This window comes from Ursus arctos, unplaced genomic scaffold, assembly GCF_023065955.2.
Source record: "Ursus arctos isolate Adak ecotype North America unplaced genomic scaffold, UrsArc2.0 scaffold_9, whole genome shotgun sequence".
Lineage (NCBI taxonomy): Eukaryota > Metazoa > Chordata > Mammalia > Carnivora > Ursidae > Ursus > Ursus arctos.
In genome coordinates, this window is record NW_026623111.1 from 80,537,728 (window position 1) to 80,565,358 (window position 27,631).

Below are 27,631 nucleotides of genomic sequence, written 5' to 3' on the forward strand. Positions count from 1 at the left end.
AATAGTAATACTGATTTTGAGAAAAATAAAGTGGGGAGGTAGAAAGTTGGGTGGTGGTGAGATGTCATGCAAAGATTATAATATGGTTTGGTATTATCTACATGTTAGAAATAGTATCTTGCCACTGCACGGAGAACAGGTTATAGTTACATAAGAATGGAAACAGGGGTGGGGCACCTGGGTGGCACAGCGGTTAAGCGTCTGCCTTCGGCTCAGGGCGTGATCCCGGCGTTATGGGATCGAGCCCCACATCAGGCTCCTCTGCTATGAGCCTGCTTCTTCCTCTCCCACTCCCCCTGCTTGTGTTCCCTCTCTCGCTGGCTGTCTCTATCTCTGTCGAATAAATAAAAAAAAAATAAAATCTTTAAAAAAAAAAAAAAGAATGGAAACAGGGACACTAGACAGGAGAACATTCTGGTCATCTTGGGAGGGGGGAAAGATGGCTATCACCTGGTGGTAGCAGTGGAAGTAATGACATGCACACTTACTTGGTAGATATTTGAAGGTAAAGATGGCGGGCCTTGCTGACAGATTGTCAAAAGCACAGAAACGAGGTCATCATGGTATTCACAGCCATCGCCTGGATGAGACCATTTTGTAGAGAGGGTAGTTCAGAGCAAAGGTCTGAGTCCTGGGCAATGCAATATTTAGAGGCCTGGAAGAGACATTTCCATTAAAGGAGACTGAGAAGGATCACTCATTGAAGTAGGAGCATGGTGTCTTGAGAGCAAGTAAAGAAAATGTTTCTTGGGGCGCCTGGGTAGCTCAGTCGTTAAGAGTCTGCCTTCGGCTCAGGGCGTGATCCCGGCATTCTGGAATCGAGCCCCACATCAAGCTCCTCTGCTGGGAGCCTGCTTCTTCCTCTCCCACTCCCCCTGCTTGTGTTCCCTCTCTCGCTGGCTGTCTCTATCTCTGTCAAATAAATAAATAAAATCTTTAAAAAAAAGAAAAGAAAATGTTTCTGAAAAAAAGAAGTGATCAACCATGTCTTATCCTACCACTGAGAGTAGGAGTGGGAAAATGCCACATAATAATTCGCGACTTACAAAATCATTCACTAATGCCCAAAACGTCCCCCAGTGGATTCATGTATTCCCCAAATCACTGCACCGAAAATATCACTTGACCTATCAGTTTCTCCTGAAAGTCTGTATCAATAGATAGTATCTGTAGAGCAAATAATGGGAAGATTACTAATTATAGTTTTGAGTAACTCCCAAGACCCCAAAATTCTGCAAAAAAATCTAAAAGTAATTGGAAATGCAGATTGATTCAGAGAATGTAAATAGTTAACACGTGAAATAAAGCACTACTCAGAAGACACAGAGAAGAGGATTATGTAAAGTTTTAATTAACTGCCTCTCAGGTTCATTTTCCATTGCAGTGAACCTGAATTTCATTTGTTTATACCCTTCCCCCATTTTAAGCATCTCCAAATTTGAAGGATGTGTTCATATATACACACACTGGGATAAGATATGAATAGAAGCCTACAGGACAAAATTATGAACATAGCAGTATAATATACAGGGGACAGGCTAACAAATAAGTAAATAATAATAATAATAATAATAATAATAACAACAGATTAGGCTGAGAATCCAAACCATCTGGCAACAGCAGGGTTAACAGCACATGGTAAAGAACAGGTGAGGCTTGAAAGCTAAAGCAGTAGGCTGCATCTGTCCAGCTACTATCATAGCATTCCTATCCTGAGAGCCAGTTTCTGACTTGGCTCATTCTGGAAGCCAGGAAAGTGAGCTGGAATGGCAAAAGCTGTATCCTTATGGAAGATACTGTGGACAGTAAAGGAAATCTGGGAAATAAGCATGACTTCTACCTATGATATCTGACTGACTATAAGAAATTATATCCTTCGTGCTCATTATCCAATCTGAATGGAGATTACCTCTGTAAGAATATATTGTGTGATGTTTGGTTGAAATACTGTTTCTAACAATGCATAATTCTCAGATTGCTGTAAGACTGTATGTTTCTCCAGGAAATAAAGATAAATATATTTTAGCATTAAAATTTCTCTTTGATTATAGTCTTTTCCATTGACAACACGAAAAGGTATTTTAAAATATGCAAAGTAGGGATGTCTGGATGGCTCCGTCGCCTGGATGCCCCACTCTTGGTTTTGTCTCAGGTCATGGTCTCAGAGTCCTGGGATTGAGCCCCGTGTCAGGCTCCACTGGGCTCTGCACTCAGTGCAGAGTCTGCTTGTCCCTCTCCCTCCCCCTCTGCCCCTTCCCCCATGCTCTGTCTCTTTCTCTGTCCCTGAAATACATATATACATACAAACATACATACATACATAAAATCTTTTTTAAAAATTAAAAAAATATATAAAACATGTAAACCATGACAGAAGAGGAAATCTCTTGGAGAAACAGTGAATAGAATGGAGAGCAAGGGGCGTCTGGGTGGCACAGCGGTTAGGCATCTGCCTTCGGCTCAGGGCGTGATCCCGGAGTTCTGGGATCGAGCCCCACATCAGGCTCCTCCTCTATGAGCCTGCTTCTTCCTCTCCCACTCTCCCTGCTTGTGTTCCCTCCCTCACTGGCTGTCTCTATCTCTGTCAAATAAATAAATAAAATCTTAAAAAAAAAAAAAAGAATGGAGAACAAGTCTACCCAGACAGACTTTGTATTCTTTGGAGTTTTATTAGCTTTCTGTGAAGTTAACCTGTTTTCCTGGCTATCCACTCTTGCTTAATTATTTGAACCAAGCCCCATTCTTTCTTGTATTTAGCATTTTGCTCTTACACTTTGGTGGACATCAGAATTATTGGGAAGGTTTGTTAAAACTCAGATTGCTGGGCCCTACTCAGAATTTCTGATACAGTGGGTCTGGGATGGGCCCAGGGATTTAATATTTCTCACAAATTCATAGATGATGCTCATGCTACTGGTCTGTGACTCACCAATGAAAACCACTGAGCAAACACAGCACTAATGGGTGGTACTGTTATATACATAAACAAAATTGATATGAATAAAATTAAAGTCAAGATATCAGATTTACTTTTTATTTTATAACTCTGTGTCCCGGGATTTAAAGGATAGCTGTGGAATGAAGTAATCTCAGCGTGCTTATCTAAAACATATTTTTACCCAAAAAACCCTAACGAATTCTTAGAAGTTTAACAGACTCTGCTTTATCCTAGGTACTCCTCCAGATACTGAAGGAAGGTATGGGATAAATAAAATACAACCCATATATTCAGGGGGCACCAAAGACAAGGGCAGGGAAAACACAAAAATAAGTGCCACTGATACAGTGTGCTTTCTGCCAATAAGAGCTAACACCTCCTACTCTGTGTGAGGAGCAAGCATTGTACTTACTTTATTTTACTTATTTATTTGAGAGTGAGAGAGATCATGAGCAGGAGGCAAGGGTAGAGGGAGAAGCAGACTCCTCAATGAGCAGGGAGCCCGACGTGGGACTCGATCCCAGGACGCTGGGATCATGCTCTGAGCCGAAGGCAGACGTTTAACTGACTGAGCCACCCAGGCGCCTGCACTTTACTTACTTTAACTTATTTAATTCCTCACAAGAATCCCGAAGAAAGTACTATTTTTAATCTCTGCTTTACAAATGAGATCTTGTATCACTTGCTCAAATAGTGGCAGACCTTGGATTTGGATGCAGGTAGCTCAGCTGAGGTGGCCACATTACCAACCACTCAACGACTGCAGCCCTGTATACACTGTAATGCAGGGTGTCGTGGGGCCAGAGGAAGAAGGGCAGTCAGAGGAAGCTTCCTAGGGAGATGATCTTAAATTTAGAGGAAAGGTTATGAATTGTGTTTGCTAAATTATTTAAAATTACTACTTTAATGAATAATTTATAGAAGCAAGTTTGAAATTATCTCAGATGCTCTGTATGTTATTTTTTGCAATCCTAGAAATATGATGATTTTCATTTCATAGTACTTGATTTCCTTCCAAGCACCCATTTTGCCTCCATGGGCAAATACTATCCTTTAGGATGGAGCTCTGTTTATTGTTTATTTTGTCCATGGATTTATTCCCAGTGCCTATAAGTGTTTCTAGCACTCAATAAACACTTACTACATTAATTAACTTGGTAGTGGCAACCAAGTTAACTACAGAATAACATCAATAAGACCCTGGCCAGCAATCCATATAGACTATAATATTTGAGCTCCAAAAATAAAAGAGCTCTTCTTTGTAGGAATATAAGGCAGCTATCTGTAATGTCATTACTTTAACTTTTCTATTCTTTTCTACCTCTGATCTGCGGTATCTGCCATTGGCAGAATAAAAAAAAAATGACATATGAGCTTTCTGAATATGTTGCTTGAATTCTCTGTGCTCAAAAACCCAAAACACATATCTTCTCTGGGCCCACACAAAAAAAGAGTTTTCAGGGTCAAAAGTAATAAGTCTAAATCTATAACTTTATCATAGGGTTAAGGAAAAAACATAAACACTGTCCATTAGTAACTGATAACAGGAAAGAGGCTCTGTAATACCCATTTTATTATGCATGGGTTAGCCTCAATTACACACATATACACACACAATGATAATGGGCATTTTTATTGTAGACTGAATAAGTTATTACTTAAGGAACTCCTCTTACTTTTACAGCTACGTGCAGCACTGATTCTCAAACCTAGAGTTTCTGTCCTCTGAAATTCTTGACAGGTCCACAAACCCCTCAGCACTACTCTATTATTGACCTATCCCTGGATATCTTTCACTTCTGAAAGGGACTCATCTGCTCTCGGGATTCTACCATTACCAAATAGTTACAGAAGATCTTTGTAGTGTCACTGCAGGTGTAAAGACTCATCATCTTACTCTGAGAAGGATAGTAATTCAAATACACAGAAGAACTTGTTTTTATGTCTTGTTTCTGTAGGTTATGATTTACCAAAACCCCTATGGTCATTTTCCTCACCTAGTCAGGAAGCTCCAGAGAAACAGAACCAATAGGATACATTAAAAGAGACAAAGAGAGAGAGAGACGGAGGTTTACTTTAAGGAACTGGCCCATGTGACTATGAAGCTGGCAATTCTGAAATGTGTAGGTCATGCCAGCAGGCTGGAAATTTCAGCAGAAGTTGATTTTGTTGTCTTGATTCCAAAGGCAGTCTGGAGACCAAATGTCTTCCTTTTGGCGGCTCCTCGGTCTTTTCTCCTATGGCCTTAAGCTAATGGGATGAGGCCCATTCCCCTGATGGAGGGTAATCTGCTTTACTCAGAGTCTACTAATTTAAACTTTAATTGTATCTACAATATACTTTCATAGTTACATCTAGACTGATATTTGACCAAACAACTGGGCAGCATAACCAAGCCAGGTGACATAAAAGTAATGATCACACTTACCACCATTCTATTGTTTAGTGGTCAGCAGCTCTAAACAACTATAATTTACCCACACACCTCTTGGGATCCCTAGCAATCAGTTTGAAAAATGCTAGTCAATAGATTTGTTAAGCAACTGTAACCTAGTAGATAGAAAATTATCCTAAAATATCCTATCCTAGTTAATAGACTGAGGATGTGTTGATAGTGTGCTTAAGAGAAATAATTTGAATTTGTGTATGTCATATAAATCCTTAATCAAGGAAAAATAGATATTGCTTAGAATGTTAAGGCATACTGAATTGTAGAGCTATTACTACCTTCCTGTTTCATGAAGGTGTCTTTTGGGTAAACATCTCCTCCTTAGTGTGGTAAACTAAATTATCCCTAAAGAAATTCATGTCCCAATTCCCAGAGCTGTAATTATATTACCTTATATGGAAAAAATATGTCTGGGACCTTATTTCAGAATATTTTCTCTTCTAAAAAAATCATCTTAGAATATTCACTCTTCTCCAAAACAAGTTTTCTGTGGTGACCCAGGATCTAAGTTTATAGCCAATAATGCTCTACTCAAAGACCCATATGTCTAATTTGACTTACTGCTATATCATTTATTGTGGCAACTACCCCATCAACACCCATACCGATACTTCTCCGAGGCCATTATTGTAACCTTCCCTAATGAATTTCTCTTTCTCTTATCTTGTAACTTTGTAGCCATGGATCTCCTCTTTCCTTCAGAGCCAGCAGACTCAATCATCAAGTCCTATTAACTTTTCTTTTGAAGTGTCTGACATTTCTATCCTTCCTTGTCCATTTCAGTGTGTCTCCACCCTAATTCAGACCATCAGTTATTTCTCCTTGCTCCTGAGAAAGTCTTCTAGCAGGTTTTCCTAACATGTTTCATTTTTTATCCTACACTTGTGTGCTCCCCTAAACATTCTTATCTTCTATTTTTATCCTGTCCTTATATTATGTATGATGGTGCTCCCAAAGTCATCTTAAGCTCTAACTAGTTCCTTTATTGCCCCCAATACTGCCCAGATTTCCCTCTTTGCCTTTGTTCATTTTTATTGTTAAAATTATTTAACATTTTTAAAGAATAAATCAGTCACTAAAGACTATAAGAAGTCCTGAAAAATGCTGAATACTCCTTACTACTGAAATCAGACATCGTTGCCTGATAAGTTGATTTACTGCCTGGTGGTTCATATCCCTTGGGTTTCCATGTGAGACCCATACAAAGGCCAGTGGGTAGCTTCCTACTTGTAAGTCATGGCCTCGTGGGAGAGTGTCCAGCTCTCTCATTTCAGCTTCACCCATCGTGTTTCCTCACTTATGTTGTTCTAGATTTCCTGACTCTTTCTAGGTTCTTTCCTGGCTTCTTCCTAGGTTCTTAGTTTGTTTTTGGTTTGGGTTTTGGTTTTTTACTGTCAAGATTCAGCAAAGACAAAGTAATTTTCAAAAGTCATTTTTAAATGAACACAGAGGAACAAAATATAGTCACACATCTATAGAAATAAAGTTTCTGGAGATTTCTTATTTTAAACAGAGATTAGCCACAGATTGGCTGGATTGGTTGAACTTGGAGCAGCCCCACTCTTTTTATTACTTCATCACTGTCTCAGTTAGATTGTGGAGAATGGATAATAAACCTGCTCAAATGCTATGAGATTTAATTTTAATTGATACCATTCCAAGAACTGCTAATAAGGACTATACATCCTCCCTTTGCTTCCTAACATCACCTCCAGGCATGGGGTCCAAACTCCCAGGCTGTTTACTGTGGCCTCATGGATCACTTCAGTCTTGTTTGACATGTTGCATTATTTTTCCCTGGCCATTCCTGACCACTGCTCTGGATAAGAAGGTGTTTTACAGTGTGTCCCCAAATACTCTTCTCTGGGAGCAGACTATCCTGAATCAACCAGCTGCTTACATGTTCTGCTGCTCTGCTATCACTCATTCTAACACCACATGCCTGCAATTCCTCCTTTTCAACTCCATTCATTAGCTATGATATTTCCTTCCCTTTCTCTTCCTTCTTCCTCTTTCTCCTCCTCTTATTACTACTAATTTTATGGTGGATTCTATTTATTAGGGTATTCAGTGAACAATGAACTCTTTCTGGATTCAAGGTTACATGCTCCATTCATTTCTCATGCTTCTTGTCAGTTCATCATTCAGATGTTTTGCATGCCAGAACATCAATCTTCCAGAACTTTATTTTTATAGCTTTATAAAACTCCCAAATCTTAAGCATTGAATTACAACAGAATATACAGAATCTACCAACATTAAAAAGATCTACAATCACTCAAGGGAATTTATATTATCTGAGAACAACAGAGTAAGGATTCACTTTCATCCTAGATTTTTCCTATTGTTTTGCCTAAGCCTGGCAAGTGAGAAAATAAACAAGACAGAGTCAAGGCCCTAGGACTGTTCTTTCTACCTCCAGGGTGGTTGCCAATGTGGGCTCTAACCATGCCCAGTTTGGATTTTAACCTTGTAAGCCCTAAACACAGAGACAGGCAGGGAGAATGCCTCAGAAATCATGCGCTGAGATGTTTACAGCTTACTCCTCTAGGCTGACGCCTTCCCTGACCCTGAGAAGCAACATGCAGGACTGCACCAGAGACTCCTTCACCACGTGGAAGAAAGAAGAGAAGGCACCATACTTTTGAAAATGCCCAACCATGTTGCAATGGGAAACAAATGCTGAACTCTCTCCCCAAAAGGGAAAAGGGGCCTTTAGATTGCTTTACAATGCAATTGATTCTTATTGTTCATAGTAGTTATGTACTATAAAGTCACCGAATAGAGAATACTGAACATTGCTTGAGGAGAAATACAGGATTAGCTTCCTGCAAACCTCTAGTCATATTTTTGCCAGCCTATCAATACATAACCTCATTTTATGCATGTTTCTGCTTAAAAACATAGCATTTAATATGTATTTTTTATTCATCAACATTGAACTCACCAACAATATCATTATAATTCATGCCTGAATGAAGCTTATCTAACACAATTATTTTCTTCATAAAGCAGATCACAGCCTTCTTGTGCTTGGGAACACCAGACAGCACCTCTGTACTATGCCAGGGGGCCACTTTGTAAACAACTAATCACCACCAACAACAAAAAAACCCCACAAAAATGGAAACATGTGGCACTACATAGACCACAAAGAGGACATTTGTTTAAAGTATGAGAGTTGAAATAAGAAAGCAGGGTGTTGCCTTGTTTGACCTCAGCTGGGAACATGCACTCAGATTTTTTTTACTGCTCTGCACATGTCTACAAATGACCACAAAAGGGCCACAGGTTTTGACGGGTGGGGGGGGGGACAAATAAATTTTTATGAGAAGGAAAATTTGCAAATATGAAATTCCTGAATAATGAGGATCAATAGTACTTGTTTGTTGAAAGAATACATTGGACTTAGGTTTAATAGTTTATTGGTTAGATGTTATCATCTTCATTTAAAGGTTGAGAAGATCGAGACACAAGGTTCAAGTAAGTTGTCCAAATTACACCATTAGTAAATGCTAGAATTGGGATTCCATCCATCCAATCTAGTTCCAAAGCCCTAACTAACTGCACGATATTGCCTCTCAAAATAAATAAGTATTAAGCTTTAGAATTTTAAGTTTATAATAATAAAAGATGTTATTTTGAACTTTATTTACTAAGATGAAACCAGGATTCATTTGAATATAATGTTGATTGGGAATTTAACCACTGTAACTAAAACACTTGTAAAAACAAAAAATCTTACATGAAGTTTCCTGAGAAAATTAACAAGGGACATACAAATTGGATACAACTTTTAATATTTTCTCTTAACTATTTAAGAGAATATTTTAGTCACAAGAATGTAATTGCAATAATTAATGTGGTAAATACGAAATTAAGATTAATACGAAAGCGTGTATCTATGCACTTCCCACTCATATTGTATGTAATACAAAAGATAACAAAACTGCAGCAAAGGGATTTGATGGAACATTATTTCCCTTCTGCATTTAATTTACACTGTCAAGGTTTTAGAAATATAATAACCCTGGCTGTTTTTTTTGTTGCTTGAAATTCTAAGTAGGGTTCTATGTTTACTATTTCGACAGGATGCCGAGGTCACCTCACATGTTGCATTTGTGCTTCTCCTGTCACGGAACAATCACATTCATACACCCAGCAATGCTCCATTTATTAGATCCACAGAAATACTAACGTTTTATCATCCTTACTCCTTTAATTGATATCTCAATAGCATCCAGGGAAAGTTACCCTAAAACCATCTGTGGTATGGCTTCTAACCCAAAAGAAAACCAGAAGTCCCCAGTCCTCTAATTTTGTAAATGAAGAATCAGAGATCCAGGGAGATGAAGGAACTTTCTTAAGCATTACAGATTTAGTGGCTGAGCTGGGATTAGAAAGCAGATCTCCTGACTTATCTTCTCTTTGTTGTGTGCTTCATTGTTTTGTCCTAAAGTGGCCACCTGGTCATTCTACTTTGAGTGAATAAATATTTATGATTCCAGATAGTGATTTATGAGAACAAATGGATTACATGGTCATGCACTTCCAGTTTGCATAGTCATCTTTTAAATTTTTAAAGCTTATATTCTAACCTTGGGTATATTCTCATTCTATTATTCTGGTGAGCTAGGTTAATCTTTTGAAAGCTTTGGTTTGATTACTTCAATCTAATTATTGGCCACCTTTTATAGGGATTACCTTGAACTGTTAGAAATGGCTTAGCACAAACAAATATATGACTCAATTTCTTTACTATGTACCAACTCACCTATTTATTTTTATTTGCAAAACTAGTGAAATTGGAATTTCCTTGAAAAAGGGGAGACATTTAATTTTCTTCTGAAATTACCATTCAATAAACATTGGTTGAAACAACTGAAACTGAAAATATCATCTAGAAAAAGAAGTCAAAAGCAAACTGACCACACTTTGGTGTGAATCATGGATTCTTATTTACACCTTGATAATAAAAATAGATGCAGTGAATCTTAATTCAATGAAAATTTCCATGAAATGAAGCAGATGTACACTACAGATTAAGCAAACTCGAAAAGACTTTTTATGTCTTCTTAAGGAATCCATTATTTTAATCCAATAAGTAAGATTATAAACTGCTTATAAAATAAATGTAAGTTTAAGAAAATCGCTAAATGGTGTGTGAGCTAAGACTCACACTTTTGTTTCTCATTACAATGTACATCACAAGACTAATAGGACTTTTGTTTCTCATTACAATGTACATCACAAGACTAATAGGACTTTTGTTTCTCATTACAATGTACATCACAAGAGTCTATTGCTCCCATTGTAAGACTAATAGGACTTTTGTTTGTACATTACAATGTACATCACAATGTACATCACATTGTACATTACAATGTACATCACAAGACTAATAGGACTTTTGTTTCTCATTACAATGTACATCACAAGAGTCTATTGCTCCCATTGTAAGAACAACAAGCAATATGATTTTCAGAATCAGTTTCTCATCTTTAATCCAGCAGAAAATGAATGACAAAAGAAATCTAAATGAACCAAATTCCAGAAAGGGACAAGTCCTTCATAAGGAAGAAGAAATTCATGACCTCCTTTATCCTTTACAGAGCAACAAGAACTCACTATTGATGAGGAGCAAAGAGAAACCAACTGAACAGTTAGCAAACTTTAAATGGGTATTTTAGGCTAGTGTGATGGACAGAAATCTCAAAGAGCCCCAGTGGCAGATTGGGTCTGCATCACCCACTACCTCTCTTTTGTAGGCTATTATCAGTGCACAGAGCCAGTATACCAATGACTGGAGGACAGGAAAGCTGAGAGAGTCCTTGGAAAACATTCTGAGTCTTCTCTGAAGGCCCGCTAGTGGCTGCTGAAGAGTGAAGGAGGGGACAGGTTTGCTGAGGCAAACCCCACCAAAGCTATTACCATATGGAAAGCAAGTTCTAAATACAGAGAGGCATAAAAGCTGGAAGAAACCCCAAGCTATTGGAATGGTAAGGAGTCTGCCTTAACCAAGTGTACTACAGAGGCCGCACTAAATCCGAGAGAGATCTTCTGATGTGAAGTCTGGAGGCAGGACTGGAGGAAAAAAAGAATATCTGGTGACCCAAAAGCTAACAGCCAGTCTGTATAGCAGCTGGGTTTTCTTGAGTCTCAGTAGGACTCAGAGCCCCACCTGTGCTGAAGAAAACTATGTTCCTGCCCTCAAAACATTTGAGGCCAGTCATTAGTGGAAGCTAAGTAAAGACACAAAAATGACGAAGCTCAGTTCACTGACAGGTAGATTTGACTCTGTTCTCAAGTGTTGTTGTCGGACTGAAGAAATGGTATGCCTTATTCTGGGGGTAAACATTATCTACTTCGGTTCTTTAATACAATGTTCAGTGTACAATAAAAAATTACAACAAATATGAAGAAGGAAATAAAAAGTGACCATTGGTCAAGAAAAGAACCAGTGATTAGAAGCAGACACAGAAATGCTCCAGATGTTGAAATTATCAGATAGAACATTAAAATAACTATGATAGATATGTTATAGAATCTACTGTAAAAGTTGGGCAGCTTGTGTAAAAAGATGGCAATTTTATCAGAGCGATAGAAATTATAATAAAAAAGGAAATCCTAGAAATATACAATATCAGAAAATTTTTAAAATTTAAGTGGGCTTTATTGTAGAAACAACAAAGAAGAAAAGAGAACCAGTAAACTTGAAGACAGTCCAAATAAATTATTCAAACTGAAAAAGAGATGAAAAATCTAGACTCAAAGTAAAGCCATAAAAAAGAACAAGTTCAGTTCATCTACATATTAATTTGACTCAATTCTGATCCAAACTGTATAGAATATTAAATATCTAACATATGTGTAATTGTATTCCCTTAGTAAAGGTGACAGAGAATGAGGCAAAAAGATATTTGAAGAAATATGGGGCGCCTGGGTGGCACAGCGGTTAAGCGTCTGCCTTCGGCTTAGGGCGTGATCCCGGCGTTGTGGGATCGAGCCCCACATCAGGCTCCTCCACTATGAGCCTGCTTCTTCCTCTCCCACTCCCCCTGCTTGTGTTCCCTCTCTCGCTGGCTGTCTCTATCTCTGTCAAATAAATAAATAAAATCTTTAAAAAAAATATTCGAAGAAATAATGGCCAAGAAGGATCCAAAATTGATAAATGACATCCATCCACAGATTCAATAAGCCCTGTAACCCCCAAGCAGAATAAATACAAAAGTATCATACCTATACACACCACAGTTAAACTGCTGAAAATCAAAAATAATCATAAAATCTTAAAAGTAGCTGGGAGTGGGGGAAGTATGAGAAGATGAAGAGTTTGTGTTGGAGAACGCACATTCCATACAGGAAAACAATTATAAGAATGATATCTGACTTCTCATTAGAAACAGAGTCCAGAAGACAATGCAATACACAAGGATATATGATTCCACTTACATGAAATCCAAGAAGAAATCAAGCTTACCTATGTTGATAAAAATAGACAGTAGTTGCTTCTGAACTGGAGAACTGACTAGAATGAGACATGAGAGTATTTCCTACGGTGATAGAAGCTTTCTTTAGCTTGTTTCGGGTGGTGGTTACATGGGTGTATAGAATTGTTAAAACTCATCAACCTCATCAGTGCAATTTTAAATTATACTTTTATTTTTAAAAAATTAAGCCCCAGAAATGTAAATATCTTTACACAAAAACGTTAGCGATTGTGTGATTACAAACATGCCTGTTCCAGATACAGAGGAATCCATTCATATCTCAAATTCTCATAATAATCAAATCAAGGTGAAAATGTAAAAAGCATGATTTTACAAAAAGTATACATAAAAGCCTAAACTAGTTCTTAGCATACTCATACCTGTATTGACATGAATATCTTCATTCATATATAGAAATACGATATTAGGTCCATATGCTGAGTGTATTTAATTTGATGTTCGACAAAAATAATGCCAAAGCTCAGGATTTAATTAACATTAAAATAACGAACATAGTTCCTATGAATCATTTCAAATTCTTTGAAAGGTTAACTCTGTCATATTTTAATTTAAAAAACTTAAATTAGAAAAATTTTAGTTATTGACCATGTATATTAGCAGGCTGAGCATTTCCAGCTTAATGAAAATAAGCAGGCAAAATAACCTCAACCAAGGTAATAAAAAGGGTTGTTGTAAATGATCATTTAGGCCAGTTTAAAACTGATTCATCATTTGATAAAGGACCAACTATTCTGGGGTCAGGCTCTCAGGATGGTTAGTGCTTTGGAATCATGAAAAGAATTAGGGATCTTAAGGTTGGAACAAAGATGAATTAAGACAAGGATGCTTTAAACTATTGACACAGAAGAGAGAGTATTTATTGAATGCCTGTTATGTTTCAGACACTTCACTGGGCGTTTTTTCTGTGTTACGTTACTTAATTATCTCAATAGCCCTACAAATTTGGAAGAGAAGGCTTAGGCTCAGATAATTAGTAGTTTGTTGAAGTTTTCATAGTGAATACCGACTCTAAGCCTGTGCTTTTGTGATTGTCGTGTTCTGTATTGCCCAAAGGATATGAGAATACTTGAGGACATAGAGGAAATACATTTCACCTCAACTGAAGTAATACTTGTCTAATAATCAGTGTTACCTAACCAAGACACGGGCTGCCTTAGGAAGTAAAGGACACTCTGTCATTAGAGGTATGCAAGCAGTACCCAGACCATCTCTTACAAACTCTAGGAATACAATTCTATTACTGGGTAGGAAACTGAAAAGATACCCTCTAAGGCTCTTTCATGTCTGTCCCCTCACAGACTATTCTAGTAGATGAATGGATTTTCAGCTACCACTAAAAATGAAGTAGAGACATGAAAGCTAAAGAAGCCAACCTTCAAACCTGTAGCGCCCTTTCCTATCACTATAATGTTAACAACTTCTTCCATTTACGTATCAGAAAACACGGTTCAGAGTCGCAAAACTGTTAAGAAAGGCAGCCTGAAAAGCCATGACCACTTGTCACAGTCCTGGTTACTCTTTTGGATGTACAGGAGAGATTCTTAATGAAGTTTGTTGTTGTTGTTTCTAATATTATATCATCTTAAACTTCAGGGATTTACTGACAGGAGGTCGGTGAGGTTACAAGGTGACTGTATTCCCAAAATGATTAAACATTTATTTAATGAGAAAAGCATTTTAAGCTGAGTTGACAGTGATTTAAAAGTTCACCAAGATAGCAGTGTGCAGGAATAATGCATAAAGCACTGATTGCCAGGTGAAGTTTTTTGTTTATTGTACGATGTGTCAGTGAGAGACACGAGCAAGGGTGTGTAGAAATCTGACATTATCATGTAAATATTTTTCTTCATTAACTTTGCCCTGGTTTAATCACAGAAGAAAATTCTATTTCATGGTGACTTTCAATGAAAATAAATTTAAAAATTATACATTAATACCTTTTTAAGAAACTACGTTTTTATTTTGAAGATGGTACCTACTTTAGACAATTGCAGCTTTCACAAGCTCATCTTCATAAAATATTTGATAAATTTTGACCCACTGCATACCATATACGAATTTATCATTGAAATATAACCATGGAATTTACCTGTAGCCATTTAGTACTAACACATTTTGAAGGGTAAAATATTTCCTTACAGCAAATTTCTTAATGTATCCTGGAGGTTTTTATTTTGTTTTCTATTAAAATATACAGACCAACAAACTAAATAATTTATTCTGCCCTGAGACACCCAAGTGAATTGAAAACTCAAAGTCTCATTTCCTCATTTCCTTTTTTGTTCCTTTAGTCTACAAAATAGCAAAGAGGTAAATGAAGCCGAATTCAGTTTTCCAAAACATTATGGAAGAAAATTGACTTTTGCTTTGACACCTTTGTTTCTGCTGCCCTGTCTTCCCATTGCTTGCTTCTGGTAATGCCACAGCTATTCAAGCAAGCTGGTGTGTAATTTCTGTGACACATTTTTTCCAGCTAGGTGTGAAAGTATAGAATAATAACAAACCATCATTCATCTGTGTGTGTTTTTTTTTCCATTGAGATAGCTGTTTACATTCACCATTTTATAGTTATACATAATTAATATTTCTAATTGATAGCTAATAACTAATTATGAAACTCCAACCCTGAAACACTGGTATGAAAGCTGTAAAATCCTGATGGAAATTTCCATACTTAAGATGTTTATAAAAGCGCTCACCTATATTTTCTGTTGCAGTTCCTTTTTTGAAAGAAAAAAATCACATAGAAATCTAATATAACCCCTCCAGCAATTATGTGTCCATTTCACCTTCAGAAGGCAGCAAACTAGGCACGGCAGTAGAAAACAGAAAGGTTTTATAGATGTACCTGTTTAATATTGTTAGCATTTGGCTCATGTTAAAATATATTATAAAGAGTTATTACAATATGATATTTGTGTTCTGTTTTATTTTGTATTTAAGAGGTTGGTATACCTTTCCAAATTAAACTTACCCCCCAAGTAAGAGGGGGGCATTAATGCTAGTGAGAATATTAGTTTATATTTATTGTATGATGAGAAATAGGAAGGACGAGGTGCCTCATTGTTAAAACCACTGATGGTTTCTTATATGCAAAATCACACTGAAAGTCTGTTCTGCTTTGTGAGAATTACTGTGAGGAGCAGATTGTGTTTGGCTTTTTCTTATGGAATTCCAGACATGATAAAAAACATATTAATCCTTTTACCTCTTATGCTTACAGGTACTCACTTCAAAGAACTCCCAACTCTTCTCCACTGTGCAGCAAAATTTGGTTTAAAGAACTTGGCTATTCATTTGCTTCAATGTTCAGGAGCAACCTGGGCATCTAAGATGAAAAATTTCGAGGGTTCAGATCCAGCACATATTGCTGAAAGGCATGGTCACAAAGAACTCAAGAAAATCTTTGAAGACTTTTCAGTAAGGTTTTTTTTTTTTTCGTTTTATCTCTAGAACTCTTTTTATAAAGAGAGAGAGAGAGAGAGAGAGTGTGTGTGTGTGTGTGTGTGTGCACATTGCCCTTTTGGAAATGATGCTACTGCGCAGCTAGTTTGTAGTGTCTTTTGGTCCTCAGTCATTCACTGTGTTAAAAAGCATTTTGCAAGATAGGTCAGCTTGTTTTAGTATCACTATAAACCAGCTCTGACTCCATGCTTCCTCCCCTAAATAGCCCTTTTTAAAACTTGTCTTTCTGTCTTCTGTATAGCCTGTTCCATATTGAAGAAGAGATGGTAAAAAGGCAATGAAAACCCATTTCCTTTTATTCTTTCATTCAAGAGTCTAAGTAAGACAGTATTAGGCTCATGAAATTAGATAAATAATTGTTCGGTTAAAGGAAAACATTTTTATAATCATTCAAAAAATCTATTCCATAAAAAAGTTAATTCATATTACTTAAATTTGTTTCACTATGTGATTCCTTTTCTCTCTCTGTTAAGTCCCAGATCCTTATTATTAGGATGAAGCCCCAAATTTCAGAATATATTAGCTTAGAATTAGTAAGAATACAACTAAGGGAAAATTTTGAAAGAGGGTATACTACCTAGTATATAGAATAGAGAAATGTGTATACATTTTGCTCAAGAAAGTGAATTATGCTTCTGATGGCTCTTTGGAAAATATAATAAAACAATAATTGTCTCCTGAATATGTCGAAATTTGTCTTTGAATTCTCATGGGATAAATAATTTTATTGCCAATGAACAGTTGGTATAGAACATTGAAATGCAATGGGAAGCTTCTGGTCTTTTTTAGCATTCATTCTGATTATTAGATTAAGTCAATGTAATATTGGACTTCTATAAACCATTGATACTTGTGGATTTCATGTCAGTGACATGACAACCAATCTAACTTTTTCCCACTTTTAAGAAATAGCAAAATAGTTATCAGAATAGCATGGATATCATCCGCAATGAATTATGATGGGGTATCTTTTGCTTGTATTTAAAATAAATACAGAAATGAATAAAGATAGAAATGAAGTTTTGTAACAAAATTGAAAAGGTACCTATTTGTATTCTATATCCTTCAAATCAGGAATAAGAATTGTTTTTATTCCTAAAAAGATTTCAGATTGTGATTCTCATATATCTGACGAGTGCATTCATTTTAGTAAGTATCCACTCTATACAGTCATTGACCTTGGCGCAACATGGTATCCGTCTCAGGTAAGTCAATGAATCAGTTCATCCTTGAGCATATTTGCCTACAGTACTCTTGTGCAATACATCTTGGTGGCCTGTCTCAATTCTCTACAATCCTATTCTCAAATTTTTAACCACTGGTGGATTTAAGTTAAAATTTCCTGTGAACGTCTTTAGCTTCCAAGGTTACTTTCTAAGATAAACCCTGATTTTCAAAGAGTAATGCTTTCATTTTTCATTCTCCAATGAAGACTCAGCTTTTAACAGGTGCAGCCCCATGCAAACTGCATGTGCCCCATAAATAACATGACACTAGTTAATAATGCCAGTAGATATGAACATATTTCAAAGGTAGGGTTTGAATGGAGATGGGAAATAATTTTCTTTTTCTCTCACATCCTCTGGGTATTTGTGCCTCTGCTCCTGCAATAATAGCAATGATACAAGTTGATGGTATTATGGTATTATTACCGTACCATAGTATGGTAATACTATGAAATGTAGGTGTTAATTAGATAACATTCTCAGAAAAATGAAAGCTATTCATTCATAATAAAGAGATTCTGTTCATAGATTAGCATGGATAGCCTAGATAGCAATCATTGCCTTTAGGTCACTGTTCACTGTTTTATAATGGCTGCATTCCAATTTTGCAGTTATACTTGATTGTTATGCTATGAAATTTGTTAAGTGATTTTATATATTTTGTCTCTTTGTGAGCTGTTAACATTTTGCCAGAATATCTATAGTAGACATTGCCATTATAGGTAGGATAGATCAATTACTTTGTGAATGTTCTGATGTCTGTAAGCAAGTTACTGTAACAGTTACAAGGGACAGCAGTTTTATAGGGCATATTATGGGTATGGATAATTAGGTATAACAATTTTGTAAGCTACCAAATGCCTTTTTGCAAATCCGTGGTTGAGGAAACAGGAGCCTATATTTTAGGTTGTGACACACATGAAAAAGTTTGTTTCCTGTTGATTTATTTATCTGATTATTCTTCTCATTATCAATTTTATTTAAAATAAATCCAAACATCTTATCTTCTTAGTGAAAGTATGCCAGATAAACACACACTGAAATTTTATATTCTAAATTATGGTAGCTAAGTCTTTTTAAGAGTATATCTAAATCTGATTGAGAAAAAACGTACAATCTCATTATGCTGCTACAATACCTTATTGTTTCTTTAATAATATTTACATAGCTTTAATGTTATAATCACATTCTGATAAATCTAAGATTGTGACATATGTGTTCAAACTTTCCATTACAAAAAACCTTCCCATTAATTATTGTTTCAGAATTGTTGAAAAGAGTAGATATTCTTTCAGGTTTGAGATTGACAATCTAATGAACCATACTTCTGTACAGAAAAAATATATATTTTTAAATTCAAAGATATTTTGCCCCCAACTGATTGACTGATGTACTCAGTTCTTCCAAATCTCCCATCAGTGACACACTTTTAATTCTAAGATTTCACAGAGAATTACAACACAGTGTGTTTGGTCATTTCTGAATAAAATGGGTAGAAGGAAAAAGCAATTGTGATTTTTAAAAATACAGAAAAAAAAAGAGAACCATTGGCAAGCATTCATAAACAAACAAGTGCCATATCTTAATGAAATTATATGAATAATAAGGAAAAAGGAAAAAGAGGAGAAGAAGCTTCAAATCACATCTCTTACATTTCTTCATGACATTTTTCCTTTGAGAAGCTAATAATTTATATACAATATATGAGCAGAATCTTTTTATTGTGAATGAATGGCTTTCATGTTTTGAGAACATTATCTAATTAATACCTACATTTCTTTTCATGTTTTCAGTACTGTTATAGATAATAATACCACATATATATAAAATCCATAAGGTCTTTCAAATAAATTACTCTATTTTCGGTTTCTGACAATGTCTCATGGGAGAATCACTGAAAGGTGGAAGGACAAAGAAGATAAGGGTTGGTATTTAAATCTACAACCAAATGTGAACCACGATTTACTTAACAAAGTTCTTGAGGAAATCTCAGACTATTTCAAATAACAAATAGCAATATTGACAATTAATTCAGCCCTCTAAAAAGTTAATCTTTTAAATAAAAAATACCTGAAAAACTGAAAATATACTGGAACTTGGCCACAGGTTAAGACATACTTTGTGATTCAACACATACAGCAAAAATTAGAATGTGTTTTAAGCAAAATAATATGTAATATTTCCTTATATTATTTAGAATATGTCACCCCATCCATCTCCGGCTTAACACACTTAACAAAATGATGACATCAGTGTGTAAATGAACAAGGAGTTGTTGAAGCACATTGAGAATCCCTTTAATAAAGCAATGATTGACTGACTGGTATGGAGAACCTATTATTCAGTAGTTAGACTTTATGTTTAGGTCAGTGAACATCACTCTTCTTGGCTCTGTATCTCTCAGTCTTAGCATTGCTCACTTGGTGCTTTACATACTATTTGTTCTCTAGTAGATTGCTCATTTCGTTTAGTATGTATTAGTATATACTAATTCAGTCTAAATAGCAGCCTACCCTGCTTTGCCAATGTAGTTCTTCTTTCTTGTAAGTCTAGAAATGGATAATGTGTGATGGGTTCCCTTCCCCTCCCACTGTTAGGTGCACAGGAGGGCTCAGCATGTATTTACTCATTGATGAGGCTGAAGGTAAGTGTCCAATTTAAGGGCTTGTTTGATCACTTACCCAATGATATCCTTAACTAGGTCCCATGATGTAAATAAAATAATTAGTCATATTCTCTTTATATTCAGAATTTTTTTAAAAAGTTTAGTTTTGGAGAATTCATGGACAAATATACCAACTGCTAACCTTAGCATGTATTTTTAATAGGCCAACCTACAATGAATTTTAAAATTCTGGCCTTTGTTCAATGTTGATGCTCTTCTAGAACTGAAGAACCTGGAACAAGTCACATAACTGCACTCGACTGCATGCATTACAAATTCATGTTTCAGTTATGCTCTTGGAACTACTTAGCAACCTTTTCCTAAAAATCCCATTAAATGCACCATAGTGGCTATTCCAGAATTTTACCCCTCCGTAAGTCCACAAACCCAGTTTTAATACCCTAACTCTGCAGCTCTAAACATCCTGTTAAATTCCCTCAACTCCTTTCCCTTGTTTGCCAAATTTTCCATTTTTCTCTACACATAGGGCCTTGGGATTCAGCCAGCTCAGATCTGAATCCTGACTTCATCAAATACCAAGTTTGCATCCTTGAACAATCTCTTTGCTTTCTCTTGGCTTCAGTTTCTTTATCTGCAAATGGAAAAAAAAATAATTCCTTACAGGGTGTTTTTAGGACCTGATGAAATAAATGTGAAAGTATTAAATACATAGTAGATCCACAATAAATGATATTGCATTCACCTTATTTCCTTTGATTTATTGTTGTTTATATCAATTTTAGTTCTCCCATCAATCATGCCGTCTCTTTCTTTTGCATCATTAATCTTTCCCATTATACTGACTCTTCCCTGAACAAACATGTTCAAATACACATGTGTACACAAGTGCATATGCGCACACAGGCACACACACTCCCAACAGCTCTGCCTTCTCTTCAATTTGTTTTTCAATATCAGAATTAACTGAAATAATAGCTCTTCATTTCACTGTGAAGCTGCTCTCTCAAAGGCCATGAATAATCTACCATAGATCAGATCCATTGGATTCCTCTTAGGTGTCTTTGGTTCAGGCTTTGGTGTGGGTTTCCCTGGCCCTGCCATTTTCCTAAGTCTCCACTGACCCCTTGTGAGTTTCTTCTCTTACCCCAACAGCTAAACTTCTTCCTATGCAATCTTTTCTTATGAATGATATGTGATATGAATGATATGTGTGTATGTACATTTACACGTATATATTTATATATTTCTCCTTAAAAATTAATCATAATAAAAAGTCTTTCCAAACGTGGAAAAGATGGAACAGTGATTCACTGTGAGAACAGAGAGATTAAGATAACATTTTGTAATGACACATGAGCACCATGATACTTTGGGAATGATTCTGGTGAATATTTTACTCTAGTTTGTCCCAAATATGTCTTATTAGCTGTGTGTGGAAACAAGTTAATTCAGTCATTGTCTTTAACTTGGGCCTTTCTCCTGACTTAAGACTCCAGTGACAGTTTGCAAACATCGTTATCTTTAATGTATTTGCTTCAGATGTGGGCAGTCCCCAGTATCTTAACAAGGGTCACACCCCTGCTTATGGTGGCTAAATGGTCTTTAAAGTCCCTTGCAACCTTAGTTTTTATAATCATTTGTCTTCTACTTTCTCAGAAATCTTCCAAACTTCAGTTCTTTTGTTTTTCTCTAGCTTCATTAAAACCAATTAGCTTGTGTAGAACAGAACAGTCTCGAGCTGTCACTTATATGCCTGCTAGTCAAAAGGAAATGCAATTTCAGTGAGTGCAAAATTAATCACAAATGTTAATTAGAGCGATCAGTATTGACACCATAGCTTTAGAGAGTAGACCTCATGAAATAAACACCATGATATTATGTTTCAGAATGAAAGTATACAAAAGCAAATGAATTGAAATTTCATTGGGAAAATATGAGTCTTGGAAATTCTTGTCTATTCATTGGCTTTGAATTTCAGTCATTCTTGATGGTTGAGGATACAAAAAGGTGTTTAATGTAATCCAGTGTAGACAGGTATATACTTTTCTACTGGTACTGTGGCATGGTTTCTACTTTATATAAAGCCCTCTCCAAGGTCATTTTACGTATGAGAAAAATGCAGAACCATACATATTTTTTAAAAAAGAATATTCATCAAATATCATAGCTCTGAGCCAAGCAGTATGATTTCTTCATTCTCCTTATGTAACAACACCTTCCTTGTGATATATATGGATGTGAGAAATTAAAGATTATGTCTGACTTATTTTGCCTCCAAAAATATAAAAGAAAAATAGATGGTACCAGTTGAAGGCTAAATCTTGGGTTTGTTTTAAATAAATTAATCAACTTTCACTTGAGCCGTGAAATCCATAGTCTCTTTAATTTTAGTTTGACAAGTCAACTCATTGACTTACTCAACAAGTATTTATTGAGTACCTATTAGGTATCAATATTGTCGTAAACACTGGGAATTCAGAACAGACCAAAACTCCTGTCGTCATAGAATTTAAACTCTAATGGAGGGGAAAAAAGACCATAAACAATAATTAGGACATATAATGTGTCAGATGACATTAGTGTTTAACACTAAGAAGAAATAAGAAGCACCACATTGTGTTAGGTGGTATGTGGGGGGAGATTTGGGTGGTAATTTTGAAATGAGTAATGGAGAAGTCCTTACTGTAAAGGCAGCCTTTTGGTAACAACTTGAAAGCTATGAAAACTATGCAGATATCTGGAGGGAAACTGATCCAGTAAGAGAGAACCAGCACAGCAAATGCAAAGACCCAGAGGTGGATGTGCCTGGCATGTCCATAAAAGAGCGAGTTGGCAGGTGTTACTGAAGCAGAGTAAATGACATAGAAGGAGAATAGAAATAGGGTCAGAAAGGTCACAAAGGCCAGTATCTGTAGAGTGGTATAAGCAATGGTGAGGATTTTGGAGAATGAAAGCCATTACAGAATTCCAAAGAGAGGTAGGACAAGTTCTGATTTAACTCTCTTGCTGCTACTTTGACAACAGACTGTACAGGGCAAGAGCAGGAGGGATGAGAACTGATTGGAGACCATCCCAATCATCCAGAAGATAAATGACAAAATGATGGCGGTTTAAACTAGGATAACAGTGGGAGAGACTGTGAGAAGTGGTCAGATTTGAAATATTCCAGTACTTTACAGGAAAGCCAACAGATTTACTGATTATTTGGCAGCAAAATGTAAAAGAAGTGAGTAGTTACTAATGTCTCCAAGGATTTTGGTACAAGGAATCAATTGCTTGTTATGTATTGAGATGAGGAAGATTGTGTGAAGAAGCAGTTTTCCAGAGAAGACCAGTGGTTTGGTTTTGGATATGTTAACTTTTAAATACGTATTAGATATTGCAAAGTTGAGAAGTTGAGGTGAAAGGGGGTACCAGCAGAAAATAATAAGAAGCCACAGCCCTTGAGGTAGAAAGAGACATTAGGAAATGTACTGACTTTGAAGCCAAAGAGAGGAAAAATTTCACAGAGGAGGTAGCCAACTGTGTGCAATGCTACTGACAAGTTAACTAAGATAAGGGCAGAGAATCAGCCTTGGGGTTTAGCACTACAGCCATCAAGAGCAGTTTGTGGGAAGTACTCTGAGGGCAGGAGGTGTCGTCAGAAGTGTGGGAGAGGTAATAACACCTTAACATGATTAGAGAGAGTCAAGCAAGGAAAGGAAGAGTGAAATTGGAGAGTCCTGAACATGTAACAGTTCTTCGGGGTGTATTACTGTAAAGGGAGGAGAGAAAGGTATTGCAGCTAATAGGGAACATGGGGTCAATAGAGGTGTTTGTTTTCAATGTTTTAAAGATTGAAAAAGGGGTGCCTGGGTGCCTCAGTTGGTTAAGTGTCTACCTTAGGTTCAGATCATGACCTTGGGGTCCTGGGATCAAGCTTAACATTGGGATTCCTGCTTGTCCCTCTCCCTCTCCCCCACCCCCTGCTCATGTGCAAGCTCTCTCTCACTCTTTCTCTCTTTCAAATAAATAAATAAAATCTTTTTAAGAAATGAAATAAAGATTGAGGAAATTGGGGCACCTCGGTGACTCAGTTGGTTAAGTGGGCAACTCTGGATTTCTGCTCAGGTCATGATCTCAGGGTCCTGGACTCAGGCTCCATGCTCAGCAGGGAGTCTGCTTGAGGATTTTCTCTCTCCCTCTCCCTTTGCCCCTCCCCCCACTCTCTCTCTGTCTCTCTCTAAAGTAAATAAATAAATCTTTAAAAAAAATTGAAGAAATTACATGCTTGTAAGTTAGTGCGATTGACCAGCAGACAGAGAAAAGTTAATGGTTCTGGAGAAGTGAGAAAGCACTGTCCGAACACTTTTGTATTTCTTAAAATGGACAAGAAGGATGGTGATATGAATGATATGTGTGTATGTACATTTACACGTATATATTTATATATTTCTCCTTAAAAATTAATCATAATAAAAAGTCTTTCCAAACGTGGAAAAGATGGAACAGTGATTCACTGTGAGAACAAAGAGATTAAGATAACATTTTGTAATGACACATGAGCACCATGATACTTTGGGAATGATTCTGGTGAATATTTTACTCTAGTTTGTCCCAAATATGTCTTATTAGCTGTGTGTGGAAACAAGTATGAAGCATATTCTATATCAGACATACATTCCCTACAAAGGGTTAGGAATCTCTGGTGAAAATCATCTAGGGGAGGAGACACATACCTAACCTTCAGCTGGGCTGAGTGTTTTAGAGAGAAAAGGAGCTGCCAGGGGTAAAAATCAGAGCGTTTTCATCTGTCAGACATTAATGTCCGCTCACACTGACAAATCCTAACCTCAAATCCTCAATTTGAGCCTGTGGCTGAGACTTCAGCCTAAACAAGAACATTTCTGCCTTTATTAGTGTTTAATTTGCTTTTCTCTGTACTGCCGAGTCCACTTATTCAAACCTGGCTCTCACTAAAATATCAGTAAGCCAATTAATCCATTTCCTTAATGAGAACCCTCTATTACAAGAATGGGTTGCTGCATAGATTTATATTGAATCTATCAATCTTGCATTTGGTGGGGAGAATGCCAGTTATCCGAGCAATCTGGTTCATTACCGAGTATTGGACCGAGTTGCTGAACAAGCCTGCAGTCGATTACAATAGCATCATGGGCGTAGGGAGGGCTTGGAGTTGATTATTTGTTGAAGACCTATTACATATGTGATTGGGCTAGAAGCTTTCTATGCACATTTGCCTGCTCTGTGTTCTCCACTACTCTCTGAGGGACTGCTACTTTTTTTTATATTTTGGGAAACGGAGGCTTATATGTTGGAGAGTTAGTGAAATTTGGAGCCAGAATCTTCATCAGATGGCTTCCAAAAGAGATGGCTAGCCATAAAAACAATAAGAACCTACTAACATCAGAGTCTCACTGTGTGAATTCTGTAATGATTAGAATGATTCTTCCCAATTTTAGCATAGACTATAAAAGTGGAAGAGAAAGGAAATGGATTTTGTATCAGCACAAAGGAAATCAGAAAGATCTAAATTTTAATAATAAATACCCACTCAGCAAGCCAGGTTCTCACCTCCAGTCTGCTTATGTTCTCTGCCCTTGGCATTCCAACCTTATACCCATATAATGCTTCCAAATAAAATGTGACCTCATTGTTATATTGTTATCATTATAATCACTCGCCCATCTTTATTGAGCACTCATTCTGTATCTGATAGAATAGGATTGTTAGAGGAGGGAAGGAGAACAGAGAAAACTCTGTACTTTGTCCTCTGAAATCCACTTTATTAAATAGCAGAATGTTGTAAGTTTCAAATTATGTATCCGAAAGGCCTTTGGAATTTATAAAGCTTATCATGATTTTTAAATTTCCCCATGAACATATTTTAGTATTTCAATCAGTTTGTGAGTTATTTTAAAACTTAGTATTTTATAATTTTAAAAATTACATATATGACACATGAATAGTCCGTATCATGAATTTTTTCTTTTCTGTTTAGGATATCACTCCTGAAGTAAATGTAGCAAATAATATTGATCAAATTTCCTTTTAAACAGGTTATACTGTAACATGTCCTCAAACAGAGAATGAATATGTTTATTATGTTTTATTTTAGTCTGTCTTCTACTTATTAAGTCAATAGAGGTTTTCAATTTCCAGAAAAACTTAAGTGGTCATAATCTGAGTAGTAGAGATAGGCATTTAACAACATTAAGCTAATGCTGTTAGCCCCTCCTGGTGCTTATATTCTAGTTGGTGTGGAGAGATAGTAAATGAATAAGCAAGGTAATTCCAGAAAGTGATACATGCTATGAATGTTTTTAATGAAAGAATAAAATTCAATATAAATCTAGTTATAAAAAATGGAAAATTTTCACATTATGCTTAATATCACATGTGTTATAAATATAGACCTCCACTTAATATTAGATCTCATGGTATCTTCATAACATAATCATGTGTTAATATACAAATTGAAGCCTAGAATCTATTTCCTTTATCACACTCTCAGTTTGATAACAGTACATCAGAGTTTATAATTACATATTAATGTATGTGGATATGCATTTAATATCTGTTCCACAAAACTGCAAATTCAACAAAAGCATACATTTTTTCACCAGTGTATCTGCCATACCCACACAACGACTATCTCAGCAGATGCTCTCTCTCACACACATATATATACCTGTATGTATGTACATTATATGTATTTGTTGCATAAAAAATAATTGTTTCTACAAATATTAAGAATGTACTCTATGCTGGATATTACTATAGTTACAGTAATACAAGACAGACAAGTCACTCCTCTCATGAGCTCACATTTAAATGGAGTGTTCTTTATTATCTGTCCTTCAAAATTCCACCATAAACTTTGCCCCCCATACCCAATCTCCAATAAGCAGTTAAGTACTTTGGAAAAAAGAACAGGCTAGTGTAAGAATCAAAAATAATAAATTTAGCAAAATGTTATACAGAATTTGCTATGTACTGATAGATGTTTTACTATGCCCATTTCACAGATAAAGGAATGTAGCATAGATTGATTAAGTGACTGCCCAAGTCACATAGCTAGCAAGAGGTAGAGCTGAGGTTTGAATTCAGGCAGGGTAGCTCTAGCTTGCATGCTTGAACACTGCACTAGACTATATCTCAATACTTTAGAAAGGCACACATAACCTTTTTTCAGTGTTTTCTCTAACAGCTGATCCCACTATAAGCCTGACAGAAGACCTTTCTATAAAATTACTGTAGTACATCACACATGATTCACTGCAAGCGGAAGTCTTGGCCCAAATTCAGTCTCACCTGTGTTCTATGCAGATGGACTAAAGTGCCTTTAAAAATACAGAAAAGAAAAGACCAAATTCTAGTTTTAAGAGGTCAAATTAAATTAGCTAATGGCTTTGT

At 36.2% G+C, this 27,631-nt stretch overlaps 1 protein-coding gene across 1 annotated transcript in view; it reads left to right on the forward strand.

The window, feature by feature from the left end:
* BANK1 (B cell scaffold protein with ankyrin repeats 1) overlaps positions 1-27,631 on the forward strand; it is a 278,201-nt gene that overhangs the window by 112,215 nt on the left and 138,355 nt on the right. Inside the window, exon 7 of the mRNA XM_026509651.4 lies at positions 16,122-16,318. Within this exon, the coding sequence (XP_026365436.1) occupies positions 16,122-16,318 (197 nt within the window). The remainder of the gene's footprint in view (positions 1-16,121; positions 16,319-27,631) is intronic.